The sequence below is a fragment of the Rattus norvegicus genome, chromosome 9 (assembly GCF_036323735.1).
Source record: "Rattus norvegicus strain BN/NHsdMcwi chromosome 9, GRCr8, whole genome shotgun sequence".
NCBI lineage: Eukaryota > Metazoa > Chordata > Mammalia > Rodentia > Muridae > Rattus > Rattus norvegicus.
The window spans coordinates 112,671,710-112,682,414 of NC_086027.1; the positions used below are offsets into that span (position 1 = coordinate 112,671,710).

The 10,705-nt window shown below is 45.0% G+C and overlaps 1 protein-coding gene across 4 annotated transcripts; it reads right to left on the minus strand.

Moving 5' to 3' along the window:
- Positions 1-5,749: 5,749 nt before the first annotated feature.
- Positions 5,750-10,318, minus strand: Txndc2 (thioredoxin domain containing 2). 4 transcript variants are annotated; one of them, XM_006245607.5, is made up of 3 exons: positions 10,198-10,318; positions 9,447-9,522; positions 5,750-7,297 (listed from the first exon to the last, which is right to left on the minus strand). In XM_006245607.5, exons 2-3 carry the CDS (start codon positions 9,508-9,510, stop codon positions 5,775-5,777), a joined length of 1,587 nt encoding a protein of 528 aa, XP_006245669.1. In that variant the 5' UTR covers positions 9,511-9,522; positions 10,198-10,318; the 3' UTR covers positions 5,750-5,774. The 4 variants fall into 4 exon arrangements, with proteins under 4 accessions (XP_006245669.1, NP_001005559.2, NP_001139476.1 ...); NM_001005559.2 differs by lacking the exon at positions 9,447-9,522 and having other exon boundaries at positions 10,198-10,257; NM_001146004.1 differs by lacking the exons at positions 9,447-9,522; positions 10,198-10,318 and adding an exon at positions 7,837-8,074.
- Between the last annotated feature and the right edge of the window lie 387 nt (positions 10,319-10,705).

A 10,705-nucleotide genomic window follows, 5' to 3' on the forward strand; every position in this document is an offset into this window, starting at 1 on the left:
GCACTGACTGCTCTTCCAGAGGTCCTGAGTTCAATTCCCAGCAATCTCATGGTGGCTCACAACCATCTGTAATGGGATCTGGTGCTCCCTTCCGGTGTGTCTGAAGACAGTGACAGTGTACTTATATGTAATAAATAAATAAATAGAGCTTTAAAAAATAAAATGCCTAATCAAAATGAGCCCTCCCCCCACCCCATGCAAGGCATTTTAACGACAGTTCCTGATTTAAAAAAAAAAAAACAATTGCATAATATGTTTTACAGAACAGGCAGTCCCCTGAGACATTTTACAATCTTAACTCTTCAAGGTAACGTTCAAGGTTCACAGAACTCGGGGTCAGGTCGGGAAGCTATAGTCACAAGGATGACGGTCAAGAGCCGTGTTTGCAGGTTGGGGATTTAGCTCAGTGGTAGCGTGCTTGCCTAGCAAGCGCAAGGCCCTGGGTTCAGTCCTCAGCTCTGAAAAAAAAAAAAAAGAAAAAGAAAAAAAAAAAAAGAGCCGTGTTTGCTGCTGGAGTGGCACAGGCTTGCAGTAGCGGTGGCACCTGGGTGGGTAAGGCAAGATGACGCCAAGTCTGAGACAAGAGCAGTCTGGGTTCCACAGCAAAGTCTGATGCTAGCCTGGATGATATAGTAAGGCCATGCCAAAAAATTAAATAAAAGTACTGGTTGATCATGAAATCGCAACCTGACCAAAGTAGTAAAAACCAAGAAACAAGAAACTGTATTGAATCAAACCCCTGATGTTACCAGACCCATCAATTCCTGAAAGTCAAACAGAAACAAAGACATCACTAGCCTACCAAGGACAGTTGAGGGTGCCTCTTTTCTCCTTACCGGTTGATCTGAAGTGTGGAGGCAGAGAGGGCAGAGAGGCAGGGACCCCTGTACTGTACATTTCTAAGCCATGTACCCCAGAAGAATCTTTGTCCCTAACCGTTGTCTTGTGAAGTTGTTGGTTGACTTTTATTTTCCCCCAAATTCCTATGTTGAAGGTTCAACTTCCTGTATGCCAGAGTATGACTTTATTTGCACAGGATCTTTAAATAGGGGGCTAAGATAAAATGGGGCTGTTAGGGTGGATCCTAACCTGAGTGGTTGCTCTTACAGAAAGTCAGATGCCTAAAGAGAGGCCAGGTTCGCACAGATCCAAATGGACAACCACACGTAAAACAGAGGAAAGCTGCCTGCTTCAGAAGTGGAGTCTTTGGACACCTCGGTTGCAGACTTCTAGGCTCTAGAATTATGAAGAATAGATATCCGACACTTAAGACACTTGCCCTGGCAGACAAATGAGCTAAAATTCGCAAACTTATTTGTACTCCACTGCACCCATGGTCAGAAAGCTTGCAGCACCCAACTCCAGCAACACCTGACTTGACTACTTCTCCACAAGCTACTCTCAAACCTTGGCCATTTGTCCCCCTGCATTCCCTGCTAATGGAAAATTCCCACACGTGTTATACATCTGCCCTTACGTCAGTAGGAAGTGGCTGAGCATCTCGCACCTCCTTTTAGATGAGACTATTTGATCCTGTTTATTACAGTGGTCCCCAACTTTCCGAATGCTGCCAACCCTTTAAGATGGCTCCTCACGGTGTGGTGACCCTCAGCCATAACATTATTTTCGCTGCTACCTCCTAACTGAAATCTTGCTGCTGTTCTGAATCATAATGTAGACATCTGTATTTTCTGATGGTCTTAGCTGACCCCCATGACAGGGTGAGCCAACCCTCTGAGAATCGCTGGTTTATTAGTTTGTAGGAATAAGTGTTGGTGTTTGCTCCTTTAGCAAATGTCCCTCCTTATTTTTTTATTTCAATTAATTTAATTTATATTTTATCAGGGAGAATTTGGGTCTTGTATATGCCCCAACTCATTTATGGCATTTGTGGTTAAAAGTTGCTTCTCTTACCCACCAGTCAGACAAATGGTTTGTGGGCTCCCTACCTACCAGCCGGCTTTTATGATTTCATATTTTAGTTGTATATCTTAATCCAACCTACATTTATTTTGGTGGTATGCAAGTGGCATATGCACGGATTTTTTTTCCCCTCCAAATAGCAAGTTTTCAAGGTACAATATTCTAGGAAAAAAAATCCACTCAACAATCCATTAGGCTGAAGCACTTTGCACTTAATTTTCTAGGTTATTAATGCCAAGATCTGAATACTGGTTATTCTGTCTCATTTTTCTCCATCATCAATACCATTGTCTGGTAATTGCTATTCCAGTTATATATTTAGCTCCCTGACAGGGTAAATCATCCTTCCATTCTTTACACTTAGGCTTCATGTCCATTCCACTCAGTGAATTAGAGTAAGTTGTTCTATTCTTTGAAAACAGACCGTTGAGACATCGGTTAAAACGACATGGTCTGAGAAGAGCACTGTCGCTTTATTCAAACCTATTCGTCGTACCTCTCTCAAGGACTATTGCTAGGCATTTTATACTGCTACTATTATAAATGATGTCATTTCCTGTATTGAATTTTAATTATCACTACATCATATGAAAACTACTGATTTGGGAATATTAAGCTAAATATTGCTGACTTGTGGAGTTTCCTTATTGACCCTAACAGGACTTCCTTCCTTCTCACTTTGTAGCCCTGGCTGGCTTGGAACTCAATATGTAAACCAGGCTGGCCTTACAATCACAGATCCACCTGCCTCTGCCTCTAAGTGCTGGGATTAAAGATGTATGTCACCGTGATTCGCCTTCCATTGTTTTGTGTGGTTAAATTATCATCATGTACTGCCGATACGATTATGTGGGATCCTCACTAAAATGCTTCCATCAGAGGTTAAGGCTGGTTCTCCACTTATTTTATTTATTGTTTAAGTCCATGCCTCATTGTCTCCCAGCAGCACAGGCTGCCCACTGATAGGCCAAGATCCAACTGTCACCCTCAGCCTAAAGAAGCAGCACAAGAAGTGGGTCATGTGACAGGCAGAAGGCAGTAGCATGGCTTTGGGGCAAGCTAGACCGTCAGACACCAGAACCCCACATTGCTTCCCGATGTGTTGGCCCTCAGAGCTTGCCTTCTCGCCTCGATTTCCATTCAGATGTCCTAAATCTCCCTTGAAATCTATGATCTCACTGGTTGTCAAGGCCATTTTCAACGTATTGCCTATGATAACCCAGCCACTTCGTTAGTCTTGTTTCTGCTATGCCCAATACCTAAGAGGAACAGGTTTAGAAGAGGGAGAGTCTCTCCTCGACTAATGCTTCAGAAACTCAGCTACAGTTGGCTGACTTGGTGGCTGTGTGGCTCTGAAATAAGGTTGAAGATCATGGTTGGACCCTTGCCATGGAGAAAGCACGTCAACTCATGACCATCAGGAAGCAGAGGAAGTGGATAGGGAAAGGCCAAAGACACATCATCATTCCAGGGTGTGTATGCCCTCGGTGATGCTCTCCTTTCAAATAGGCCCCAAGTGTTCAAGTTTCTCCTACCCCCCAAAGTGGCTTCCTCACCTGGGAATTTCAACACAGGAGGGTTTGGGGTCTGGGAACTAAGCCTTCCACACATGGGCCTTTAAGGGATTCTTATACTCAAACTATAACAGTAACCCAGCCCTATGCATTCCATTCAGAAATGTCTTTGATGCTACAGCTCTGTGTCTCTGATCCTGTAAATGGCATGGCTTGAAAGAGCTGCAGCCAGTACACTATCCAGACAGGATTCTGGGAGCTTAGAGACTCGGTTAATTCATTAAATTCTGGGCATGTGTGCCTAATCTGATATAATAAAAATTAGTCCTATTCAAGGGAAAATAGGAACAAACTAGAATAGAAAATTCAGAAGAAGTTTCCTTCACTAGAATAAAAAGCAGGTGGGATACAGTCAAAGTCTATGCTCAGGAAATCGGAAAAGGCACCCATTCACTGTGAATAGAGCATCTCCTCACTCAGAAGTCATTTGTTCCTGCAGCTCCAGCTTCCGCTGAAGATCAGGAGACACCACATGTGGATCACAGTATGAACTGGGGTTATCAACGGGGAAATGACCATCAAGCCAACCCTTGGCCGCTCAGCGTTGCCTCACATTTAGATTCCATCCATTCACGTGGTTACGGCAAAGCATTAACCCTTCCCTCACGTTCCAAAGCCTGTCAGTCTCAGGTGACGGCATCTAGGGATTTATGAGTTTCCCTTTTCTCTGTGAGGGATGAAGAAACTCAAAATAAAATGTGCCGCCCAATCAGAGCAATTATTGGTGACACAGTATCCCTTCTGCAGCTCCCGTTCCTCATCCCTGGCCTGTGTCTTATCCTTTATACTTTTAGTAGGTCATTCTGAATCACTTTTGGAAAGAAGGCCAAGCGCTTACAGAATATTCTTTGCTGCCGTCACACAGTCACACAGCTGTCCCTGCGGCAAAGGATCCTGGGACAGAAGTCTCTAAGGAGGGCTAAGGGTGCACAGTGGTGTCCCACTCTCTGTTTTACCTTGCCACACAAAGGCCCAGGGCAGAGGACTAGAGGGTCTGAGTCTTTCCTCATGAAGAGACCTACAATCATCAGCCCCTAAGATCGGCCTCAAACCTTGCATTAGTGTAAACGTTGGATTGTCACACATTACAGAAGGAATGCCGATCTTTAAAATGTTCACTCAGACTTAATATTTTTAAAAATACTCGGACTCAGTAGGAAGCAGACCATGTTCGCCAGCGCGCACAAAGGGAATGAGAGCGTTCAACAGCTGCAAAGACTCATTTTTATGGGCTGCTCTCTAGAACTCTGCTGTAGTGCCGTGGTTTAACAATATGGCACTGACCACTTAACACTCATTGAGGGCAGCCCCCAATCACGACCTTGTCGCAGTAAAAATGTCAGCAATAACAATAATAGTCAGAACAACGGGACCCAAAGTCATTTCCAGCATCACAAAGTCACTCGTGGGTATCACACGCTAGTGAAGTTGGCCAAACCCAACTAGTTGTCTTATTACCTAGAGCCAGCACTGTGTATCAACTAACCTTCAAAGACCCAAGAACAAAACCTCTGGCCCAAGTTACCACCCAGTCCAGACCTGGGTCTTCTGTCTTGTAGACCCCTGAGAAGAGGAATCAGCAACACCGTTCTCAGGAGACAATGCAAGTCCTTTTCTACCTAGGCATGGAGGTTGGCATCAGTGATTGCTCGGACTGGAGCCTCGGAGAAGCCAGGTTTAGGTTTTTCTCTCAGATTTTGTGAGCAAAGATCAGTAAAAATGATCTCTGCAAACTGGAAACAGCCTTGGTGCACGGGCCTCTATCACTCCTAGTACAAAAGAATAGCAAAGACCTGTGACTCATTCCAACCCTTTGTTCCCAGAAGTTTCTTATCGAAACCCCTAAAGATGCCAGCACCAGAAAATACATGACAAGAGCTTCCCACTGATCTTAGGTATGAATCTCTACAGACAGTTGCCTGCACTTCCAGTGCTGCAGCAGATACCCAAAGAGCAAGATTTTCAAGAGGGAAAAAGAAGACTTACGACTTCCACCCAGCCATCCAGGAGATATCTAATTTTGCCTTTCTCCCCCCCCCCAACAAGAACAAGAACAAGAACAACAGCAACAACAACAACAACAACAAAAATATGGCCACTCCATGATTTGATTCTTTCAGGTAAAAGGTGGGCTTCCGTGTTTCTGATATACAAGCAGAACCATTTAGGCGAACACTTTTGTCTTCTGTTGTTGTTGTTGTTGTTGTTGTTGTTGTTCTCGCAAACTAAAGAATAAACCAGCTGTCAACCAGTTTACAGTGTTCTCAGAACATATGATCACTTTAATTCTGCAATGCTCTTTTCAAGTTTTTCCACAAGGGCACCCGAAAATTCACCCACCTTTTCTTCGTTTTTATAAAACTGGAAAGTCGGGAGGTGGAAGACCTCACAGTCTTGCACCAGCTGTTCACAGTCCTCAGTATCCACCTCCAAGAATATCACATCTTCATGCTTCAAAGACAGGGAATGGAAGTGTGGCCTCATCTTTCTGCAAGGGCCACACCAAGGGGCTGAGAAATCTACAGCTACCAGCTTCTCTCCAGCATCTTTGAGCACCTCCTCAAACTCTTCTTTGTCTTTGATCACTCTCACCATGCCTTCCTCCAGGGTCTCTATTTCTGCTTCAAAAGGGAAGATTTCGTTCTCCGAGGGCTGCACGTCTTCTGAAGACTTGATGTCACCTTCCTGGGACTGGACTGTGTCTTCTGGGGACACGGTGATTTCTTCCTTAGACTGCATGGTGTCTTCTGGGGACACGGTGATTTCTTCCTTGGCCTGGATGGTGTCTTCTGGGGACACGGTGATTTCTTCCTTGGCCTGGATGGTGTCTTCTGGGGACATGGTGATTTCTTCCTTGGCCTGGATGGTGTCTTCTGGGGACACGGTGATTTCTTCCTTGGCCTGGATGGTGTCTTCTGAGGGCTTAGAGATATCTCCCTCCTTGGATGGGAGGCTGTCTTTTAAGGGCTTGTGGATTTTACCCTCCTTAGGCTGGGCGGAGTCCTGTGAGGACTTGGGGATTTTGTTCTCCTTGGACTGGATGCTGTCTTTCAAGGGCTTGCGAATTTTACTCTCCTTGGACTTCATGCTGTCTTTCACTTGTTTGTTGATTTTACCTCCCTTGGATTGGATGGTGTCCTGCAAGAACTTGGGTGTTTCGCTTTCCTTGGATTGAATGGTGTCTGAGGACTTGGGCATGTCCCCTTTCTTGGATTGGATGGAATCTTCTAAAGACCTGGCCGTGTCATCCTTTTTGGATTGGATGGGGTCTTCTGAGGACTTGGGCATGTCCCCATTCTTGGATTGGATGGTATCTTCTAAAGACTTGGCCGTGTCATCCTTTTTGGATTGGATGGGGTCTTCTGAGGACTTGGGCATGTCCCCTTTCTTGGATTGGATGGAGTCTTCTGAAGGCTTGAATATGTCCCCTTTCTTGGATTGGATGAGGTCTTCTGAGGACTTGGGCTTTTCAGCCTCCCTGTCATGGGTACCATTTGCTGCAGGCTTGAGAGTGCTCCCCTGTTTGGGATAGGTGGTTATTGCCAAGGACTTGGGGATGTTGCTAGAGTTGGTCTGCTTGGAGTAGCTTGAGGTTTTAGAAATGTCTTCCTGTTTCAGCTGAGTGTTTTTTGTTGAGGACTTGGGGCTCCCTTCGTGTTTGGGATAGATGGTGTTTTCTGAGAACATGGAGGTGCTACTAACCTGCTGTGGGGGCTCAGACTCTTCTGTGGACATATGAAGCATGTTGCCGACCACGGAAGCAATGACTTTTTCTTTGGACTGGGCTGTATCCAAGAACTCTGGAACCAGAAAAGCCTCATTTTTGGATAGAACCTATAACAGATTTTCTGAGCAACAACAAAGCTAAATTAAATCAAAATGCAAAAGAAAAAACAAAAGATTGACCAAAGAAGACTTATTTTTTTAAACTTTTTTTAAGATTTTAATAGATAGATAGATAGATAGATAGATAGATAGATAGATAGATAGATAGATAAAGAGTACACTGTAGCTGTCTTCAGACGCACCAGAAGAGAGCATCGGATCCCATTGCAGATGATTACGAGCTACCATGTGGTTGCTGGGAATTGAACTCAGGACCTCTGAAATGGCAGTCAGTGCTCTTAACCACCGAGCCATGTCTCCAGCCCCACAAGACTTATTCTTAGAGGCCATGAAGACATCTGATGAATGGTGTCCAGATCTGAGTCGTGCCATTCACCAGACAACCAAGCATCAACAACGACACAGGTCTTTCATGTATGTTTCTTGCTCTAACACTGCCACCTGCTCCCCACACCCAGAGCTCCCCAAGGCAGCCCTCCTCTTTCCCTCTTACCATTGCTACCCCTTTCATTTGCTTTTCCTCCATTGTTAAGTTTCACATCTGACTCTTCAGGGGCTCCTGCTTGGACGCTGTTCACCTCCAACCCCTTGTCCTTACTCAGCTTTTGGTTCTTCTTAAACATTTCCTCTATGGCCAAACTAAGAACAAAATACACTAACTACTTAATGTTCAGGCAGCACTCCACAGCTGACGTTCCTAACCAGTACCCCCAACAGCGACCTTCGGGGAGCTTCGAGGCAGCCTGGTAGTTATGCTGTGTGAAGCTGAGGCTGCACAAGCAGGCATTATTTCCTCAAGGGCAACCAACCACTGAGGTCAGATGCATTGTGAGCAACACCTTAGAGATGGGGCCTTAGAGAAGTTGCACAGCTAGGGTAGGTCAAGGTTCAAAGCCCATGCTCAAATATTATCCTGGACTCTTTGCCAAGTGGTCTGTCCACACCAGGAAAATAAACCAGCTTTCTTGTTAATTTTCACCCAGGGTTCTCTTTATGAGAACCATTAGTTATGTTATTCCCATTTTCTATTGCCGTCACAAAAATAACTGAAGCTATTGTGCACTTATAAAGACATATTCATTTAGTTCTAAGTTCTGGAGATTTAAGGGAATGATATGGGCATCTACTTGGCTCTTATGAAGGCTTCATAATGGAGATGAGGTCCCAACACTAAGGAAAGCAGGAACAAGAAAATCACATAAGGACATAGGAAGTCGGAGCATGGAGAGGAGCTATACACACTCTGTCCTGGTTAGGGTTGCTGTGGTCAAACACCAGGCCCAAGAGCATCAGCGTGAAGAAAAGGCTTGTTTGACTTACAAATCCCGAATCAGTCCACTGAGAAAAGTCAAGGCAGGGACTTAAACTGGGCAGGATCCTGGAGGCAGGAGCTGATGCAGAAGCCATGGAAGGATGCTGCCTACTGGCTTGCTCAACCTCCTTTCTTATAGAACCCAGGACCAAGGGGTACTATCACCCACCATGCTGGGGCCTCCTACATCAATTACTAATTAAGAAAATGCACCACAGGTGTGCTCACAGCCCAGTCTCCTGCAGGCAGTTTTTCAACTGGGGATCTCCCTCTGAAATGCCTCAGGTTTGTGTCAAGCTTTCCTTATAAATCACCTAGGATCCCATGAGAACCACCTCGATCCCCTCTGGAACGAGACCCCCCCTAAAGACAGCAGGTCACATCTCAACATTTCTATACTAGAAGCAAGCTTCTAACTCACGCACACTTGGGGGAACAAACTGCAGTGCCCAGGGTAACTACCTGCTAAGTATCACCTCTGAGAAGTACCACACGAGAGGACTGACTGACTGTCTCTTCCCTTCTCCCTGAGCCCTCCTCGTGTTCCACCATCCTCCTACTTTCTGTCTGAAGAGCAGCTTCCGTCCCAGTTGAATCAGCCATGCATACTTCACTATGCATAACTGCAGTAAAATTACCCTTCCACAGGCTGGGGTGAAGCTCAGTAGTATAGCTTGCCTAGCACACATGAAACTCTGGGTTCTATCTTTAGCAACTCAAATGCACGCACACTCCTGTATGTGCATACTGCACACATGCAAGTAAGCATGCTCATGTAAGCATACACACACCTTTCAGAAAGAGTTCAGTTATCATTTTGAGGTCATTTGCTTGTTTTCCACATTTACTCTGCATAGTGATCCAGTCCTGGGAATAAAGGTGAAATTGATGTTTTGCATGTAAGAAAAAAATTTAAATTATTTTGTGTATACAGATTTTGTCTACATGCATACCTGTCCACCACTTACATGCCTGGTGTCCACAGAGGCCATAAAAGGACATCAGATGCCCCAAAATTGGAGTTAAAGACAGTTGTGAGCTGTCATGTGCGTGCTGGGAATTGAACTCGGGACCCCTGGAAGAGCAGTAGAGTGCTCTTAACCACTGAGCCACCTCTCCAACCCAAAGTTTGTATTCTTCACAGAGACTTATTTCTGTGTTTCTTTCACCACACTATACTAACAATCAAAATTAAGAAGGTTGTCTAAACAGTGTCGTGGCCTTGTTGTCTACAGAAGCTTTGAAACATCTACTAGAAGTGATTAATCACCTGGGCTTTGATATCAAACATATTCTACTAAGGAAATTAATGCTGGTATCAGCACATGCATATTTTCAATAGAATATATATTATCTGTCCCCCCCAGTCTTGATCATACCCACCCCACTGCCCCTTTCCCTCCTCCTCAGGCAATCTCAACACCTTCCTCCCTCACTCCATGTCTTGTCTCTTTTCCACAGCCCACTGAGTCCGATAAGCGCTGTCAGTGGGAACGCTGACTGGTCTTGTTGGTTTGATCCTGTGTGGCAGCCATGTCTTACCAGGAGGCGGCGTCTCACAGCACTCCATCCCCTGCCTCTTGCACCCTTCTGCCTGCTCTTCTATGCTCCCATGAGCCTTGTGGGCAGGGTTAATACAGGTGTTTCATTTAGGGCTGAGTGACAATTGTTGGTGTCATAGAAGGGATATTGTTACACGAGCTTTGTTCCTTGGATGTGGGCTTTACAATGGAAAGGCAGCAATGGATGATGACATCATGATGCAGATGCAATGGATGATGACATCATGATGCAGATGCAATGGATGATGGCATCATGATGCAGATGCAATGGATGATGACATCATGATGCAGATGCAATGGATGATGACATCATGATGCAGATGCAATGGATGATGGCATCATGATGCAGATGCAATGGATGATGGCATCATGATGCAGATGCAATGGATGATGACATCATGATGCAGATGCAATGGATGATGACATCATGATGCAGATGCAATGGATGATGACATCATGATGCAGATGCAATGGATGATGACATCATG